The sequence below is a fragment of the Spea bombifrons genome, chromosome 4, assembly GCF_027358695.1.
Source record: "Spea bombifrons isolate aSpeBom1 chromosome 4, aSpeBom1.2.pri, whole genome shotgun sequence".
Lineage (NCBI taxonomy): Eukaryota > Metazoa > Chordata > Amphibia > Anura > Pelobatidae > Spea > Spea bombifrons.
This window is the reverse complement of record NC_071090.1, coordinates 80,753,342-80,774,854: the sequence shown is the minus strand read 5'-3', so window position 1 is coordinate 80,774,854 and position 21,513 is coordinate 80,753,342. Positions and strand designations below refer to the sequence as shown.

Genomic DNA, 21,513 nt, shown 5'->3' with positions numbered 1-21,513 from the left:
GACTCCAGTAGCATGCTTTGGGAGCGTGTGGATACATTCTCTAGTGGATTTGTACACACATGCGCAGGTATCCAGCAATGCTGCCTGACTAATGCCAGGAGGCAGCTCCAGGAAAGTGAACAACATCGCTGTTGACTTCACTTATCCTTAAAAAATAACATTACTACTCGTAAAACACTATGTATCTACACACCGAATTTGAAGACTGAAAAACGTAGGTTGGTTCTTACCTCTCAGAATGTTTAACTCGGAGAAAAGAAGAGGAAATGGGATAAAACCCCTTAAATACTTAAAGGCATTTAACAAAGTACAGGAGGGAGGTTTATTTCAAAAGAGGGGAAATGTTAGAACAAGATGCCATATTCTATAACTAGAGGCTCAGAGGTTTATATGTAACACAAGGAAGTTTTAGATGGAACACCCTCCCATAAGAAGTGGTGGAGGCTACTATAGTAAGGGAATTTAATAGGCATAAATCGTTATCCTTAGGTAGAAAAAATGTTCATGTTAATTATCACTTAAAAAAGATTTACCGATATTCTTTTTTACACTATACGAACATCCGTGTTTCCGTGTTTGACACCAAAATCACACTGATTTGTTTAATTACACTTTCAAAAATAAGGAGTATGTAATGAAAAGAAGACCTATTTGGTAAACCACTAATTTTCAGAGGGAAATTCAATATTCCCATAAAAGTGTTTAAACTGACTTTTTTTTCATGAAATCAAAGAAAAATAATGCATCATTTATTTTAGGTGTATTATTGTGAATATTATTATTATTGCTATTTTTCTATAAAGCTTCCAATATATTTTGCAAAGCGTAATGTACAGTTAAAAAAAAATGCACGACTCATCTTCCTCCACCCTTAAAAAAAGCAGCATATCCCATTTTATGGATGAGCTTAGTGCCAGATGTACTCACTGTCTTTCAAACAAAATGAATAAAACAATCAAAGGATTCAAAACTATAGTGGCACTAGTCATAATTTTCTCCTTTGGCGATTCAATGTTTTTTTTTTAGTTTTTTTTTTTTGCTTGCTGCAATATACACAGAAATTACATTTCCATCATTTATGGATGGTCCATTTTTTATTTTCCCTTGTACGGTCTATATAGGTTTGTATAAATCTGCAGAAAAGAGCAGGTTACTGTGAACAAGAAGCCGGTATTGATTTTTCTGCGGTGCAGTAAAGCATCTCCATTCTATTTGGCTCCTGTCAAAGACACTCTTTAACAGCTGGAGTCAAATTGCACTGTTTACAGCAAGAGCCCTTGTCAAGCGCACCATAAGTATTCTAACAATACTCTATTCAAATGGCACTCTGCCACACAAATAGCTGACTTGATGAATACCCCTTGTCAATGACAGAGGCAAATATCAAAGTTTGGGGTTTTTTTTAGTAGATGATTTTACATACAAACCTTTTTTTTTTGTTTTCTTACGCTAACAGTATACATTCTATCGCAAGCATCTTTCAACGAGAAAAGGTTAAGCACCATTGTCTTAATAAACAAAGAAACAATCTATTAAACCGTATAATATTGGGATTGTGATGTTGAGAATAATTAAAATCTGCTTAGATACATCAAGGATGCTTGACAACATTAATATGGATCTTGTGTCAACTGCATTTGTCACACAAGGCCGAACAGTGGCCCTTCTGTTATGAGGACGCCACTTGGCACGTGCAGAATAATAACCAACTAAGAAAGGCCAGAGCACCATGAAATTGAGGCATTCTTCTTTTGTAACGCAGATTTACATGAGCATAAATGTTGTGACACAGCAAAGTCTTTGAAGTTTGACTGTGGCACACAGACCTCTTTCCACTGTGATTTGGCCATCTGAATTCATTAACCGGCAAGCATTTGGGAATGCAACAACTGAGTTATCATCTACAAAATACTTTTGCATTGTCCTCTATGACATCAGAGGGAAAACATGACATTTGTTTTAAATATTTTTTTTAAATATGATGTTTTCTTTTCCTACAAAAAAAAAAGAGTATTTTGGTTCTCTGTGCCTCAAAAAATAAAAAATGTCATTGTGTCCCCAAAACACTGTGTGTATAATGTCTATTACATTTTCAGTAAATACATTTCTTATGATAACATATGATTTTATGCATGTACACTGTATACAAAATGATATATTAAAGTTATATTATAAATATTTACTGGTAATAAAAGTTTTTTTTAAACAAAAAAACATCATTACTGTATGTTAGTAAATGGAACCTACATATGAGATCTAAATAACATAGTGAAGCCCGATCTGGTGTCATAAAATCTTAATATAATGTCTATAATTATATTTAAAATAGAATGTTGGTTTCTTACTTTGTTAGCCCACTTCTCAGGGTGCATTAGATTGTGTGACAGAGTTCCAAGTTTATAAGAGTTTGATGGCTTGAAAGTTGCTTGTGTGGCTCTTTGGGTCTCTTGAGAAAATGTTACTATGGAGTCTGTCATTTCAATGTTGAAGTCTTCGCAAGAATTTAAAATTGCTTTTGCCATTTCCCCGGTTTCGTGACGTTCCAAAGTTCCTATAAAAAGATACATTATTAAAATGGTACTATGTGTGTGTGTAAGTAATGTTTTCATGTGAAGCATTTGGTTACATCTCATTTTATTTGAAAGTATGAGCTTCCACAATGTCAACAATAAGGTGCCAGTAAGTAACATAACCAAGGAGCTCTCTCAGACTCCTAGAATCTAAACATCTCTGTAATTAAAGACTCTGTGAATATACCCAGATATAGGATTTGTTAACACAAAAATGGATACCATGCTTACATTATATAAAAAGGTTGATGGGTGGGAAGGGATTAGCTGTTGGGAGCAAATTAATGTACGTCTTTTAGAAAACAAACAGTAATGCAAATAACAGAGACTAAACCTAGAAACCCTGACATAATCAGTGCTGAGCCTGCAAACTTCTTCCAGTTTGCATTATCATTATCATCAGGACCTTTCTGACAACTCACACAAATATCACATTGCTAAAAACGATGACGAATCTGTCATTTTTATTTCAATTGTACGCATGTTAAAAAAGGTATTTCATTCACTTCCGTGCTTTGGTATACAGTGACCCTCTAATCCTGCACTTAGTAAAAGAGTGTGGTGATGAATACAGAATTCATAAGCACATGCACTGTCCCCTAGTGTTCATTCTTGTAAGCAACAGAACTCCATAGCGAAGGAACATGTTTTGTTTGCACTGTTAATTCTACATTTGAAACAGTAGCACGAAAAAAAATAAAAGTATCCTTTGTTTCTTCAAAAATATATTGTAAAATTTCAACCTAAACAGTACTTTAACAGCACTATACAGTATGCCCCATAATCAACCCTCTGAGCTTATGCACAAGTAAAGGTTGACTGACCCTCTGGTTTCCCAGGTACTTTAAAGGGTCTCTTTAGACCTAAAGACAGAAGAGAAGAAGGTCTTCTCTGGCTCATTCCCTAATGGTAAACTGGTTTAAAGCAAGCACTGGGCTAGGGCTCACATCAGGTTACCCCACAGGAAATTTTTCATACTGTTCAAGGGTAAATCTCTAATGCATCATAACAGATCACTGGTGGATAAATGAGAGTTTGAACCTTCTAGTGCTGAAACAACGAATCGATAAAATCGATAATAATCGATAACGGAAATCGTTGTCGACGATTTCCGTTATCGATTAATCGAGTGATCGATTCGTTGTTGGAGCACTCGGCTCCTTTTACTTACCTCCGCGAGCGTTCCCCGCTTCTGCTACACGCTCTGCAGTCTCCGCCTTCTAGCTACGTGACGGATGTGACGCGTTCCGGAGGTAAGTATTCTTCATGTCTATGTGCACAGATCGCACAGAGCCACTCGCACAGAGCGGTTCGCTCTGTGCGAGTGGCTCCATTCGCACAGAGCGGTTCGCTCTGTGCGAGTGGCTCCATTCGCACAGAGCGGTTCGCTCTGTGCGAGTGGCTCCATTCGCACAGAGCGGTTCGCTCTGTGCGAGTGGCTCCATTCGCACAGAGCGGTTCGCTCTGTGCGAGTGGCTCCATTCGCACAGAGCGGTTCGCTCTGTGCGAGTGGCTCCATTCGCACAGAGCGGTTCGCGGGGGTGGGGGTCCACGGTGGGGTTTCAGGGGATGCAGGGTGTGAGTGTGGGTGCAGGGCAGAGTGGGGGTGGGGGTGCAGGGCAGAGTGGGGGTGCAGGGCAGGAGACTGGGTGCAGGGCAGAGTGGGGGTGGGGATGCAGGGTGTGAGTGTGGGTGCAGGGCAGAGTGGGAGACTGGGTGCAGGGCAGAGTGGGGGTGGGGATGCAGGGCAGGGTGTGAGTGTGGGTGCAGGGCAGAGTGGGTGCAGGGCAGAGTGGGTGCAGGGCAGAGTGTGAGTGTGGGGGCAGGGCTGGGTGCAGGGCAGAGTTGGAGACTGGGTGCAGGGGCACAGTGCAAAGTGCTGGGTGCAAAGTGCCAGTGCTGGGTACAAAGTGCCAGGGCTGGCTGCAAAGTGCCAGGGCTGGGTGCAAAGTGCAAAGTGCTGGTGCAAAGTGCTGAGTGCTGTGTACAAAGTGCTTGCTGGGTGCAAAGTGCCAGGGCTGGGGCAAAGTGCTGGGTGCAAAGTGCCAGGGCTGGGGCAAAGTGCTGGGTGCAAAGTGCCAGGGCTGGGGCAAAGTGCTGGATACAAAGTGCTGGGTGCAAAGTGCTGAGTGCTGGGTGCAAAGTGCTGAGTGCTGGGTGCAAAGTGCCAGGGCTGGGTGCAAAGTGCCAGGGCTGGGGCAAAGTGCTGGGTGCAAAGTGCTGGGTGCAAAGTGCTGGGTGCAAAGTGCTGGGTGCAAAGTGCTGGGTGCAAAGTGCTGGGTGCAAAGTGCCAGGGCTGGGGCAAAGTTTCTTGAACAGTAATAGTCCACCTCTTTTCAGAATGTTTGGGGTTATTTTGTTTCATAAATATTGTGTTTGGGTTCTTGTACTTTGAAAATATTGTTTTTTATTACATCATAACAAAATAAGAATGTTAATGTAAATTTTAAGTTGTTTTTTAACATCCAGTTCATTAAATTATTTTAAATAAACGAAAAATTTGCATATTGTTTTTTTTTATCCGATTAATCGATTAATCGAAAAAATAATCGGCCAACTAATCGATTATTAAAATAATCGTTAGTTGCAGCCCTAGAACCTTCCCTATGAAAGTAACCATTTTCCCCTTCTTGTGTCACCAGTAATTCTTCTGTGCAGATTAAGTTATGTGCTGTACCACTGGCGCCTTGTATACACATCCCGCTAATTTATGTCCATACCTTTTCATTTTTGAGTATGCGCTACTCGTTTTGAGCAAGACCCATTCATCTAGTTCTAGACTATGCCCAATCTACAGGCCCAATTTAAAAATGTATTCTTTTTTTTTAATTCAGGGGACTTCAGTTATATTTTAGCTACTGTGCATCAGTGTCAGGTCTACTTGTACTTTGAGTGCATCATAGACCTCAAAAAAGTACTATATGCTGTATATACATTTTAAATTAGGACAAAATTAATACATAACAGCTTAGTGTTTAAAATAGTTACCTTAGAAATCCTATAATATATTTGGTGGGACATTTACGCTGCACATTTCTTATAAAAATCCCATGAGATTTTTACTAAAACAAGTCCCGTATATGCATGTTATGTAATAATATACACGTTATGAAGTCCTCCAAAGGGTGTACTGTTTTTCTTTTTACTGTGAAATTGAAGAATATGTACCTTTAAACCGACATTGTGTCTTGTGCCTGAATCAGTAACAAATCCCTGTACGTCAATGCTTCTACCAATCACCCCTGCAGAGGTGAATATGTTTTCAGGCAGTTCTGATCAATCACTTTGATCTTGACACATAAGAAAAACCTTCAAACATTCCAGCTCAACACAAAATCAGTGAGAAATAAATATTTAAGATGCGCAAATCTCTAATAATCAGGTACATATTGAGTCAATTCCATTGCAGTCCAGTATAAGCCATTGAAAAGAATGTAGAACTAGAAGTATACGGCAGAAAAAAAGAATCATAGATAATGGCAAAAATCGCTTCATTGATATTAATATCCCCAGTCTTTGAAGAACTGAGAAATAAAGCATTTTCTTACTTTTACAAACTCTTTTGTGATCATGAACACAGTGTTTATCGCAATTTCTATATTTCTATGAAAATTGCAATATTAGCTGCACAGTCAGTACTTTATTCTTGCTACCGATAGAATTTATAATATTGTTTTTAAATGTTAAATGAAAAAAAGGCATATTGCTTTAAATGCTACTGAATTATATTGGCTATTGGCACTAACCTTATATAAAGTAATGTTGAGATGATAGGGGTGCTGCCATAATGGAAACATTGCTCACCCCAGGCACTTATAAACACCCTAAGGCCAGCTCTGATTGTATTTGTTAATTAAGGAATTTATAATATTTAATTATTATTATATTTAACAGAGGACATACATATATACAGTAATGAAGGCATTACACTAAGGACGTTTGGATCTGATCGTTTATTCAGTTTAATAAACTCCAGAGCTGGGATAATACACTGGATCAAATGATACAGGCCACCAACTTCTCCCTCTACCAGCCTTTTATGAATCCCCCCCCCAAAAAAATAAAATGACTGATTCATCAACAGTTAACCTAAGAGGTTAATGAAATGTTCAAATTTATACAGTGTATAAAATCCCGACGGTTTAAAATAATTTGCACCATCAATGGGCATCGGATTTGTTTCGCTTTTACTCCTAGTGTATTGCGTCATCACAGATAAAGAGCCAGTTATTATTTAAACATTTCTCTCTTACATAGCTGCACAAACGGTAAATTATATATATTTTTATTTCTCATAGTATGTTATTTATTCTCTAACATAGCTGAAAATTGCTGTTTCATTCATGGTACATGCACATGAGTCTCTAATTAGCTGGAAACAAATGGAATGGTATTATTGAAAACTGGTCGTCTTTCAGAAGACTATCTTGTTTGACTTGACAAACAAAGGTTTCTTTTTGTCAAACAATAAAATGTGTTTCATTGACAGGATTGCTTATTATTTTAAGCCTTCTGTCAGAGTTCAAGAATCCAGTGAGTGACAGCTGAATCAGGCAGTATCTATCATGGAACTTGGAGCTATTGAAGATTTATCATTTATCATCACTTACAGATGAAGTTCATTGCCTCGCTCACATGACTGGCATAAAGATCGACCCAGTGCCCTCTTCACAACAAAACCATTTCACAGTTACTGCATCTAAGACTACGAATACATGAGTGACTACACTTAGTGTCCTCTGGCTTCGAGCTTTGTTAACTGTTATAGATGAATGTTATATATTTTATATATTGCATATGTGCGTGTGTTTGTATATAACCAGTGAATTCAGGATCCCCAATGTGGCAATAAGTTAATGAATAGCATTTTATATTACACAAATCGTCTACTGATATATTTTGACATATTCTATTTTAAAAGCTGGTGAAGCTGAACATTGTTACACAATGTGGCATTTGATGTTATGTATTAATGTGATCCTGGCACATAATTTGAAAAAGTTGTCTTTTAGTAGCAAACAGATTTTTTTCTGCAAGTTAGATCACTTTGCTGTTTGCTACGGCAACAAGAACACTCGTGTAACTAAAGCTAGGTTTTATACATAATCCCATATGTAAGCAGTTCATATGTTATGGCTAAAAATGGTGCCTCTTATCAATGCCATCATTCCACATTGAATTTGTTACAATAGTGTTCATTCATCCCTGGAATATCTTTCAATTTAACATTTTTGGGGATTGTCTCAGAATTGATCCCCATCACACATATGAACTCAACTGAATCTGGATCTTTGACCAGGGAGATAAAGAAAATTTGATAACTCAATGCATAGCTACCCAATGTTGCTATTCAGGTATTTCAGATCAAAAGTAAATTCCCATCAGCTCTCCCTAATACATTTGTCTAGATTTGTTTTCGGAATTATTCCTTTCTATCCTACATGCACCCTGGTTAGTGTGAAGCATGTAGTAAATACGTAGAAATATTGGTTTGGATTGGGTAAGATGTTTGGATTTATTATTCCATATTTCATCAGTCTAATACTGCAGAGTTTAACTTTAATATGGGTCTCATAAGCAGATCTCGATACTTACGTCCCATGCCTTATTTCATATATATGTTTAAACATTTCACGTACAGTACTGTTTGAATCGCTTTGTGTGTCATACCTACCTAATCATACATACCTAATCCAACATACAGTTAAAGACAATACAAAGGGAGATGACATAAATTAGATCATTTCACTTGGATTGAAGTTGTAGTTTACCCTTACAGCCTTAATACAAAAGCCTTGAACCCAGATGGGGCTGTACACAATACATTTTAAATGTTTTCTGACCACTGTGACCTTGACCCTAGAAATATCCCAGCCTCTAGCTACTGAAAGCCCAGTGCAGAATTTGTAAGCAATGCCACATTCACCCCCTGAAATCTGACTCTGACTGATGACCTGTACTGAGTTAGAGACAAAGAAGAATGGATGCAAACGGAATCCATGGACAATGCACCCGATACATGAATAGCAACTGACCTGGTGATCACCGAAAGAGCTTGAAATAAAATATGTTATTTAAGGAAGCAGCTTAGTACTTTTTGGAAAAGCTAAAGTTTACAGTATGCTCCATTTGACCATTCTTAATTCCTTTTTCACAGGCCCAAAAAAAGATTGAATTCATATGGAATAATGTTGTGTAATAAATAAATCTCATAGCTTGACAGACATGAAATTGAACAAGATATATATACGAAACAAACACAATGTTCAATATGTCATAAACAACACCGATGATCACATAGTTATTTTATTTAAATGATACCCTAGGTTAGGGTAAGTACTGTAGCCTGTTTAAGCACAGAAAAGGGGGGAGCATTTAATATATTGTGTTTAATTTCTTATATTATTTCTGTATGGAATTATATATTTCCTATTTTCTCAGTGGTGCTGTCTTTATGGGCATATTTACTAGTATAAGGATTACCAAAAACCTAACGAGGGGGTCATGCGAGGAGAATGAAGATGTGATTTAAAGAGAACACTTCTACATATATTAAACATTCAGTTTGTCTTGTCACTTCAAAATGAGGGAAATTACTCCTGTGTAGATGGATCAAAGCAATGAAATTACAAATGGTGGTTTAAATGGTTTATAATTAACTATTTATTGTTATGTGGATACCAAAAACTATGACGTTAATTATGAATTACATTGAATTACATATATATCCCAGTGTCACGCCTAGAGCATCTTGAAATAGGTAGAGAACTTGATTTTATCTCACACATTGGAGAACATACTGTGTCAAGCCTCCTAACTGAGATAACAAAAGATATCAGCTGGGGAAGGCTCTGCCACTCATTGTCATTGAACAAACAAACAATTACAGTAAGAGCTGGGATGGCCGGGTGAATCTTGAAGACAGGCAGAAACGCTAACTGCAAAGGTCAAATGGAGCAGATGACAGACACTGCGTATGACATGCAGACATAGGTGAAAACAGAGTAGCGTGTGCTCTTAAGCTCTACTGAAGGGAAAAGAAAAATCACTCTTCCTAACAAGGCTAACTCAGATGTTCATTCTGCAAATGCTTTCACTGCTTGAAAATGTATTCCGTTCACACATGCAGTGATTTACACAGATAGATGATAGCTATATGGATGGATAGATAGATAGATGTAGATCTATACACACATATATATGATGCTCATATAAAATATGTAATTTTACATGACGTCAGACCTACCAGCTAAGTTGCTATCAAGCAACCTATGATTATGCTTAAAAATGTTTTATATTTTCGATAGGAAACCGCAATGTATTCAATAAGGCATGATTTCAACATATTTAGCCTTGAAAATTATTGAACTAACAAATCTAACTCTAAATAGATAACCATAAATGAACACAGTATGATACTGAGAGTGCTAGGCTGGGCCCAACTCAGCATAGTCTTGTCTTATTTTTTAGCTGTTGTCATCTGCTGCATAGATTGGGTTTCCCTAAGATGTCTCATTGTGTTCCCTGCTTCATCCCTGTACCTAACCAAGATGGAAGTAGTAGTTATGCAAAACCTTACATCCCTGTGTGACAATGCTTCCCCTAGAGATGTATCCATATCGTTCTCAGCAAATGAACTCACAGTAGGACTTAGAAGGTCCAGTAACAGCAGATATTTGGAAGCCTGAGAAGGAATAACTCTGTAACACTTTAAAAGGAGAGGGTTCTTCTTGTGGCTAATATATGCGCAGTCTTTACATAAATGTATACATACAAGCGCATGTATTGGCATCAGTGAAGCAGATGTCCAAAAGATTATTAAATGAATAGCACACAATCCAACTTTATATTTTTTGCATTTAAACATGATTTCCGTTTTTGTAATTTTGTTGGCTTAAAATTGCATCACATTGAATGGCAATAATGCTGAGGTTAATAAATATATATTACCGGTCTCAATCTCCCAGACATAAGCTGAGCCATCTTCACACCCAACGATCAAGACCTCTTCAACAGGATGCCATTTCATAGTCTTTACAGGAAATAGATGCTTTCTGGCATGAAAGAAACATACTCGTTCTTGAAGGTTCAGAAGTGCTACTGAATTATCACTACACATACAGTATATACTCTGGAACATTTTTACCTGTGCAGGAAGAAAAGGATAACCATGAATACTTACTAGTATACTGAATTCAAGAACTGCCCTCGGTACTGAATAGTACCTATATGTTTTTTATTGTATGGTGTCAATGGGTGTATCTTGACGAGAAATAGAACTTTGTTTAATAGATTTGAAGCTTGCAAGAACAAGGTTTTCTTCTCATTGTGTACCAGTATATTTTAACACGTCAATCGAATTGTCTGTCAGTTTATTTGTTACTGTTAATTACCACTGCCCCCCTATTGTAATAGTGCTATGGAATCTGCTTGTGGTCTATATAATGCAATGTTACAGTACGTCATATTTTCAATTAATCAAAATAAGAAGGCGTCTTCGTGTGATAAGGTTCGGGGTTAGCGATAGATAAACCATTTTTATCAAGGCAAAACAAAGCTATTCTGTTGCAAATTTAAGGCGGTAAATAGGAATTTCACATTTTTTTGCTTGCTTGTCCCAGTTTACAATGTATAGCCAAATCGCTCCACATTAGCTTCCATGACTTTAAATAATCTCTCACACAGGTGGGCAGCTTGTCCATGACCAGGCTTGTTGAGGTCCCTACTGCCACTAGCCCATTTAGTTAAATGTCTGCCACAAAGCCAGTTGCTTGCTATCTATACCAGATGTTATTTGTCACATCCAATATTATTTTACTTCTTTTTAATCTCCAAGTTAACCCCCTTCCTCTCATGTCCTTATTATTGCTATTGTGTCACCACTCTCTGTTTGCTGCATGACCCCACTTATATTACTTTTTAGCATCTTCTCTTTGTTTCTGTTGTGTTCTAAATTTAACACACATCCTGACCTATCATAATTTTACATATCTCCATTCTGCTTTAAAGAGGAATTACCATTCTCACAGCTTTTACCATAACAAATTTCATCAGGTAAAACTACATTCATTTGTGGGATTTGGGAAATGTTTTTTTTTTTTAAATCTAGCTCAAAATGTCACATCATGGAAACCAAGACCACTGTTTTGTTTAGAGCCAGCATTACCTGATAAACTTTCTATCATGAATAGGAGAGAGATAACATAACTGGGAATAATCATACAAATGCAGAGAAAAGAAAGTTAAATACCTGTGTTCTAAATAAACACATTAGGTGGGTTTCCAATATGTATAAATTGCATACTATATGTGTAAACATTATTATTTATAATTATTTAGTCTATAGGAGTTGGGGAAAATGAAGGATCCGCTTCCAAAATCTATTAAATGCATGCCGAAAAAAAAGCTAGATATGTGTTCAATGTATAGACAGACAGAAACACAGATACATAGACAGACATAGAGTCATTAGCTCTTCTGTGTATAAAATGCAATATCAAATATAAGGAAAGTACCCGCTTTCCATCTGCAGTTAACGCTGACATAAAAGTGAATATTGTAGGTGTTTTTTTCCCACTGCAGGATACAGACTTTTTGTTGCATGCTGACTGTCTGTCAAAGTTCTATGTATTTTATTCCAAAGGTCAGACATTTTTTTAAATGTCAACTTTACCTGACCTAAAGCTGTCTTTTTAAATTATTTTTAACCAAGCCGAAACAAAAGTGCAACGATCAATAATTAAAACCAGAATAACACTGAACTAGAACTAATAATTTTCTTTAATAAATAAAAATATAAGGTTTCATTGCAACAAATATATATTTTCTGTACATATAATTTTTTTTACTTAAAAATCATTCGAAATGATAGTAGTATGGTAACCTTTCTGCTTACTTTGTAATCATCAGGTGGAACTAGTATTTTCAGTATTGAACCAGACTGGAGCATAAACTTGTGGAATATCTCTCCTGTAAACACATCTCTCCAGATAACCATTGAATTCTGATCACCAGAAAGAAGCCAGCTTGGATCAAACTTCTCTGACCGTCTATGCGGATAAAGCAGACTTGACACACTGCAGTTGTGGCCGTCAAATATTTTATGTGGCACAGAACCTACAGGCAGAGGCAAGATAATATTGGGTCAGTTTTTTTACACAATATTTGTAAAGGGGTTTATGCACCAATCCTGAATTTTACCTACAACATTGAGTACCAAAGATTTGGTGCTTGAGTACAAATGTGCATACTGAGGTAACCATTGCAGGGAACACTGTGTGTGTCAATATCCTGTGCACTTGGTCATATCTTTGGAGGGTGTTGGTTCCTCCTCAGTTCAGCTGTTTACATATATTCTTTACAGAGGGACCTACTTGAGTTCAGCTTACATGTCAGGTTAGGGCAAACTGGATTTAAAAAATAGTAAAACTAGTACTTTTCTAGCATTTCATAAACATTTTATGCTGTGCTCATGGAGGTGGTTATCTGCCAAGAGTCCTGAATTAGGATAGCCCTAAAAACTGGGCTTGCACACTGGCTGTTGGTTGTACTGTTAACCCTCCCAAATCATTGCTGATATTACCATTGAGTAATTGGTGGTCTTCCAGGAGCCGTGCTCTCGCGGCATGCAAAGCTATGGTGACGACTATTTTGCCATCTTCACAGCCACAAACCAGTTTGTCAAGGTTAGGGATGTAGATGGATGCAGTGACAGCTGCAGATGCCTTGTCGTCTTTGGCAATACGAATATGATCTATGATCCCTTCTGACATAGATTTATTTCTATCAAACATTTCTTGAAGGGTAACTGTTGTCTTCATTTCTATCTCTGAAAAAGAAATTCCCAACATAAGTTAAAATACAATATTTAACAAGAAAGGCTTGCAGAAAAAAAATTCATAATTCTGAGCCACTCTTTTGGTTTTAAGGAATTACTTTTAAATTATAAGTATTCAGAAAGTATTCCACCTATAAAGCATCATTAAAACATCACATCACAAACATATGATTGGAGCTATTGTCACCAAGGGTGGCACGGCCAGTTGCTAGGTTTTTTTTATGAACTTTTTACCTGTAAAAAAATGAAGTGAGTATTTAAAAGATGCATTTTGTGGTCAGTCACTCATGTTGTGTTTGCCTTATATTAAAATTAGTTGGATGATCTGAAACATTGAAATGTGACAAATAGCAAAAAAATAGAAGAAATTGGGAAGGGGCAAATACTTTTTCACAGCACTGAACACATCTTGAACTTCGTGTGTCTTACCTCCTGGAGAACCATCATTCTGTGATACCGGAACATCAGGGATATGCCAGAAGCTGATTCTTCCAAAGGAATTTCCAGAATAAAGAATCTTAAAAAACGGCTCCTTCCTCTCATTTAGGAAGCCAGTGAAACATGAAAAACTCTGCATCAATAAAATTCGGTTTCAGTTGTGATGTTAACTGTACATAGCATAGATATCCATAATTTTATGTAATCCATTGAGTATACCATCAGTATCTTTTACATATATAGCGTCAAAAGATTCTGCAGTGCTTTAGTGTGGGGGGTTTACATAATAAGGGCAGAGACAATGTATGCGTGGGCCTTGTTCCCTAGATCAATAAAGCATGTAGTCATTTTCAGATACCAAGTGTGCATATTTCTTACCATTGCCAAGAACTTTATATCAGTAACAAATGTTTTTACTTTTCTAAGGCAGTGATAAAAATATAAAATGGCACTTCTTTTAAGAAGTGTAAATTCCCTACCTTTTTCTCACCTGATGATTCAACAATGCATTATTGCAGGCACAAATCCTAGTGTTGTTCGATGACTAAACCATTCACAGAAATAGTTATTTAATCATGTGCATTTTTGGCCTAAATGACGCTAAGGTTCATTTGCGTTATATTCTACAGAGTCTAATGGACCTTTTAACTAATTGGAGTGATACTTTTAATGAAAAATCCAGAGCTGCTACCTGCTACTAATTTCCATCGGTGCTGCCTAAGGCAGCGCAACGGCCTTCGCACCACCGTCCTTACTGCAGGGTGTCAAGATATGATGCCATAACCCAGTGCTGAAAGGAAACTCTGGATGACTGTGCTGATAGTGTTCATTGGCTGGTTGGTGAGATCAGAGGCTGCAGGTTATGCAGCAGAGGGGCTACCAGCACCACCCAGGACCTGATGTCCCAATATGCCACTGGCTGCTACAAAATTTATTGAAGACATGACATCTTAGGGGTATTTAAGATTTGTATTTAGTTGAGTATTTAATGTCTTGAACATGCTTTATAACTATGGAGTTTAGAATAGATGTATAGCTGTCTGCTCGTTGGACACAAAGACTGGAGCTGCATGGGCAACTCAGTGGGAGCTAGTGAGCTACCAGTCTCATAACCTAAAAATAACTAGTTAAACTAGGCATTTTGCAATAAATCTTTTCAACAATGGTTAAGTCTTTTAATGTTGGAGTAGTGAGAAGGTTAATAGAAAGCAGACAGATATATATATATATATATATATATATATATATATATATATACTACCATCTTTTCAAATTACTGAAACATGATTATATCCAGAAAAATAGACTGACAGGTTATAGAGACCTGAGGCAAAAGTTTAGAACAAAAGTGCTATTTATATATATATATATCTTTTAGATCGTCCATCATAGCTATAGGCTTTATTAAGTTTCAATTATGTTCCAGACTTCCCGTTGAAACAACACAGAAACTCTTCAGAACTTTTTAATACTGCTACATGGCCGAGAGTCCACACAATTATTACAAAGTAAAGTATTGTAAACTACAACATAACTTTTTCTACTGCATTTTAAATCTGTCACCCTTTTACGGGTGGACAATGCGTGGTTATTTGAACTGTGTTAAATCATTTGGCCTTACTTGTAAAGGTGTTGGTCCATAAAGTGTTTTCCACTAATCACAGAAAGCACAGTTTTTGGTACTGGCAAACAGTTTCTGTTAGCTTACAACTCTTATGATCTTCATTGCCTGTTCTGAGTGTGACAATAATTCGTATTCAACTGTTTTGTGGACTTAATACCAGCCCTGAAATTAAGACTAAGATCCATAAAATATGATGTATTTGTGTGTGTGTGCTTCCTTTGAGAACATACAATTTCTGTTTTTTTTTTTTTTTACCTTTTCCTGCACACTTGTAGAGCAAAGCAATTGAGGGGTGATCGTTTCTTTGAGTAATCCTCCCTCGGTTGGATATATACTTTTTGGAAGCCCACTGTGCAAAGTAAATAACACAAAGTGTTAAAGGGGCATCAAACAAGACATGGTGGTCAGGTTTAAAATTCCTAGCACATGAAAAAAAAAGTTATTGAGATGGTAACTAATTACTTTTAGGCTCCTGGAAATCACAGCACCATCTGCCCAATCAACTTCTACGTGGCTAATCGTATTTCTCCATCTCCTGCTGCTTCACATAAAGGCTGGAGAGTGCCAAACTTAAGCCAAATGTTCTAATGTCAGAGGGGGTTAGTTATGGGTTTTGATCAAGTGTGACAGGCAGGCCTTTCCTACAATACAGTTACAAACAGCTTACTTTGTACCTGAATTTATCATATGCCATCCCCATTATAGCCCACCTGTTCAGCAGCTGGTAGATGTAACTGTGACCATCCACTGTCCAAATGATAAGTCTGTTAGCCGCAAGGAACTCCCCCCCAACAAACGACTGGCCACTTTTGCAATTGTCCGTGCAAAGCAAAGAGAAATCACAGTAGTCATAGACCTAAAAAAAAAAGCTAAAATAATCACTTAGGCCCATTTTATAAATGTAAACATTTTTTGTAAATGTATGTTGTTATCAGGTTTATTTTTTCTATATATTATTATTATAAACCCTTATAAACATTTATTTAGGACTCATATATTTCAGAATGTTGGCTTGTTATTATGTAACTGGGAACTTTCTTACTTAGAGATTATTGGTTTCTGGATTGACATTATTTAGACTGACCATATGACACTTTGGACAAATAACAAGTGAGCCCCTGGACAAGAGAGCCGCATACTTACATTTACTGCTTCTCCAGTGTCCAAGTATGGAAGCATAATATGCAATTTTATATTAAAAAATGGCTTTAAAGTGAAATGATGATGTATGCGACTCATGCATGAGATTTATGCACTAACCATGCAATTTTATTTGTAGTACATCCTGTGATCAAAATATCAACAGCAACAACCAGAAAAAAATTGAGGATATTGTGTAGGACCCCCTTTTGCCACCAAAACAGGCCTGACCCGTGGAGGCATGGACTTCACTAGACTTATGAAGGTGTGATGTGGTATCTGGCACGTTAGCAGCAGATTTTTAAGTCCCGTAAATTGGGAGGTGGGGCCTCCATGGATCAGACTTTTTTGGCCAGCACATCCCATAGATGCTCGATTGGATTCAAATCAGGGGAATATGGAGGCCAATCAACACCTTGAACTTGTTCTTGTGTTCCTCAAACCATTGCCAGTCGTGGAGCCATCACAATTCGGCCCTTGTCAAAGTCTCTCAGATCCTTACTCTAGCCCATTTTTCCAGCTTCTAACACATCAACTTTGAGGACAAAATGTTTACTTGCTGCCTAATGTATTCCATCCACTGACAGGTGCCATGATAACAAGATTATCATTGTTATTCAGTCGTCATAATGTTATGGCTGATGAGTGTAAATGCTTCATATATAATATATTCAGCAGATATCAAAGTTCACAACAGAATGCATAAGTATATACAATTACCTAGCACCAATACAACATATAAAATGAGCACACAACGTACCTCATAACCAGTGATGCAAAGGATCCTAACATGCAACTAAAAGAATCCGCATGCACTTAGCTTTTTATACATAGTTACACGAATGCCCACAGTCTTGTTATTAGCCACTTGCAAATATTCATGATAAAAAAAATGCCAGTGTACACGAAAGGAAAAAAAATAGAAATGTTTTCACATTCTAGAAGACCTAGCTGTCTAAGTGTGAAGTAGTGTATCTTGTAGTGTTGAAATTACAATTAGATGCGCAATTGCACACTAACTTACAGTTTCCCAGACCATTACATATTTATTCTTTTCACTTCATCTTACAATGCTCTACATAGTGTAAGTATGCGGCATTCAGCATCTAGTTATATGTGCGTGAGTTGTTATAATGGAAAAGTGATTTTGCTGAGAGCATCCACTATACTAAACTGTGAAAGAGCACAGATAAGTCATTGCTTATCTCATCCATGTCATTTCAATTTTTCGGAAAAATTGAAGAGACACTTTATGTGTATAACATCTCTGTATAGTGAGAAAAAAAAATATGGATATTAATTTAACATCCACAAAACCAGTTATTTCAGAGACTGAGTTTGTTCATGGCATCTTTGAGAAAGCATTGAACAATCAAACCAACAAACAAATAATAAAAGAAATAACCTTCCAAGAGCTGGAGCAAATCACCAGTAGCAGCCTTTCCGTATACATGCAAAAACGCACAGCACAGCAGTTTGTAACATCAAGGGACTTTGTTTCAGTTTCGGAAACATTTTGTTTTTCCTGGAAAAAAAAAATGTGATTGAAAAATAGAAAATATTGAGCATTCTTTGTAACTACTATGAACTAATATTCTTCTTCTAATTTATATAATCAAGAGTTCATTTTCTAACTAGGTGACCTAATACATGAATATATATATATATATGATTTCACATAATATATATAATACTGGCCCTGTGTGTTTGTATATATGGTTATTCGAGATATGCAATAATGTCCAAAAGTCCACATCACCCGCTGGTGTTATTTGAAACAGTGGTGACACTACATACTTCATCAAAAGGGTAACATGGTGGAAGTTCCTTGTACGTTTAGGGATACATTTCTGCAAATGGAGTTGGGATTTGGTCATAATTAATACTTATGCATCATGCAATACCATCAGGGAGGCATCTGATTGACTCCAAATGTATTCAGCAGCATGACAATAACCCCAAACATACAGCCAAAGTCATTAAGAACTACTTTAAGTGTAAGGAATAAGTCCTGGAAATGATGGTATGGCCCCCACAAAGTCTCTCAACATCATCAAGTCTGCCTGGGATCAAGTCTGTCTGGGAAATATATATATATATATTTATTGTCAGTGTCAGGGGAGTTTTTTCTTACATGTTACGGTTTAATCAATTGGAATTAGTGGTATAGAAAGAATCACTAATGTCAATTTAACTGACCTGAATGCTGTTGACTGATGATGACAAATCCCATACTTTGAGGTCACCGACAACAGACATTGCAACCAATGAATCCTCTGGAAAAATATAAATAATAGAGTAAATCTGGAACCTGCAGACCTATTTTCAGATACTGATCACATGCATGTTTGGAGGCTTTATATGTCTGATGCATCAGATAATGCAAACCACCAGGGTATGGCAAATTCAAACATGAGAGACCTCTAGCAAACACAATAAGTCAATTAAGATGCATCTTCTGATCAACCCACTAGTGGACTCCACCAAGGCCGCAGAGCCCTAGTAGCGACCCCCTACGCGCACTACTGCCCTCACCTCTTGCCAGTTCTCAAATATGTCCTTCAAAAAACATCATCTATCTTGTTGGTTATAAAATGCTTCCCTACAGAATGTGGGATGTATATATTCACAGAAGGTTATCTCACATACTGCAGGGCAGTACTTTACATGAGCCTGTCAAGATGTTGGAAAATGTCATATGTGATTAGTCTACAGTAACTATGAAAATGGACCATAATTATTTACCCAGGGTGTAACTTAATAGAGGAAAATAAAAATGAATCTGAGTTACAATGTACAAAGATGAACTTTTAATCAAGAAAAAAATCGGAAAGTTAGACTTATTATAACATATAGTCCAATGTTTTCAAACAGAAAGTATTGTTAAATTACACACTGAAGTACAATTTAAATGGTCATGGCGTAGTGCTAACTATGTCATAAAAACTGTGTTGGGCGTTGAATTGTTTATACCTTACTATATACATGCAGGATGCAGTTATTTTCTTTAGTCATATCTTTTTTGTGTATTCTAGGCATACCTTCCGGGTTTTAGCCTGAGACTCTGGGTAAAACGCAGCTTCTCTGTGTCTCCGGGTCATGGACTGAAATATAAAATGGTTGGGGCTAGGCCTGCCTGCAATGTTAACAGCACTGCCCACTGACGTTGATGACCTGCCCACCTACCGACGATGTTGGTCCCCTCCACTGACATCATGGGCCTACGCGAAGAAGGAGTTGTGTGAGGAGCTGGAGCCTGCAAGTTCCCAGATTCTAGCTGAAGCATTTTATGGTCTCTATTGTATGTGTAAAAATGGATCCATTATAGATGTGCTAATAGTCTGCACTTTTTCCCATTGAATCATTTAGTTGAAGTTGTTTTAATTGATCTTAGTCTTATTTCTAACAATCTCAGTCTAAAATCCACACAAACCATGCAATTTCCACCACTGATAACATTCCGGCCTTCGGATAAGCTTTGGCCAAATTCCAAGAAGGTTAATTAAAGTTATAGTTGTATTTTCTGTCAGCTTTGTACCTTGGATCCTCGTAGAGTGAACAATACACATGCAGCTGATCCATTCTGAAGACTGTGATTTCAGGGTATGAAGAACTTGCAAGGTCTTTGCATCAACAATCAGGACATCTTGATATTGTCCACAGCAGAGTAGCCAGCCTTCTCCTGTCATCCTGAATGAGCAATGGTAGTACTGACAGGGCATGACCAAAAAGAAAATACAGAGACATTAATTAAATAAGGTACCATACCATTAAACATATAATACCTCTGTCCTGCATTTAATGATATGAATGGAATTTTCATTTTATTATCTTATTAATTCATTTATCTATAAATTATATATGTAAATAAGCCTATGATATTCATACGCTTTATAATTAAGCATATTAGACAGACTGTGTGTTTTAATTTGCTAGCAAATCAATGCAGTTTTATCCCTAATGTGCAGAGTGGATAGTCATAACTTAGCCTAAGATGATTCAACGACAGATACATCTCCTGCTCGTTGGAGAACATTTGTGGAATTGCCACCCCACAGACCAGACATAAATGTGTGTTGGTTTTCCCTTTCTCAAGGTAATATTTATGTAGTGAATACTATCTTTTACCCCGTAACGTGATTCAATGTTAACGTCTGTGCTAAAAATTGTGCATTTCTAACTAACTACTTTTTTAATAGGTTTTATTGATATTTCATAGGTGGGACTGACACAAAGTTTTCACTTTTTGTATTTCTTTCTTACCTGAATCTTAAGCTCTTGGGTTGTATGAATTCTTAAACAATCCAAACTCTAGGGAATCTCTAAACCTGGTAATTTGGGGTTTCAATTGCAGGAGATGAATGGAAAATATCTAATTACTTCAAACCATGACCACGTATTGAGTAGTTTGTAGCTTTAGGGATTTGATCTGAGCTTAAATGAAGACTACCAGAAGCCACTCTCATAGGGGTCACTACCTACACCACTGCTTATACAGGTGCGGCAAACATTAATTGGAGCCTTGAGACTATTCTTGCTTTTGGCTAAGCCTTCTTTGGCATGAATGACCCAATAATCATAAAAAGGAAAGAATGGTACAAATCTTCTTTTGAGCTTTATTGGGGCAGTAAAAGGAGGAAGAATGATGCATGTCCTGGGTGAATGCTCTGAAAATAATCCTGCACTATAGAAAGTACCCCTTTCTTTCCTTTCCTCATTCTCATCTATGAATACCGTTTACTGAGGAGCAGGTTTGCCTGAAATGATTATTTTGATCTCTGAAATATCCCCCTTAGCTTGGAGTTAAGCACCAGCTAAATTCAAGTTTTTTTTTAAATATATATATATATATATATATATATGTAACTAAGTCAACGCTATGTCAAACACTGACACCCTATTCC

General features: G+C 37.1%; 1 protein-coding gene across 2 annotated transcripts in view; it reads right to left on the bottom strand.

The window, feature by feature from the left end:
• Nucleotides 1-21,513, bottom strand: part of WDR72 (WD repeat domain 72) — a 92,163-nt gene that overhangs the window by 43,298 nt on the left and 27,352 nt on the right. For both annotated transcript variants that reach the window (XM_053462519.1, XM_053462520.1), the window contains exons 5-14: nucleotides 20,148-20,319; nucleotides 18,809-18,885; nucleotides 18,015-18,134; nucleotides 16,180-16,325; nucleotides 15,725-15,818; nucleotides 13,837-13,978; nucleotides 13,153-13,398; nucleotides 12,466-12,686; nucleotides 10,521-10,716; nucleotides 2,346-2,551 (exon numbers count right to left, since the gene is read on the bottom strand). In XM_053462519.1, the coding sequence (XP_053318494.1) occupies nucleotides 2,346-2,551; nucleotides 10,521-10,716; nucleotides 12,466-12,686; nucleotides 13,153-13,398; nucleotides 13,837-13,978; nucleotides 15,725-15,818; nucleotides 16,180-16,325; nucleotides 18,015-18,134; nucleotides 18,809-18,885; nucleotides 20,148-20,319 (1,620 nt within the window). The remainder of the gene's footprint in view (nucleotides 1-2,345; nucleotides 2,552-10,520; nucleotides 10,717-12,465; nucleotides 12,687-13,152; nucleotides 13,399-13,836; nucleotides 13,979-15,724; nucleotides 15,819-16,179; nucleotides 16,326-18,014; nucleotides 18,135-18,808; nucleotides 18,886-20,147; nucleotides 20,320-21,513) is intronic.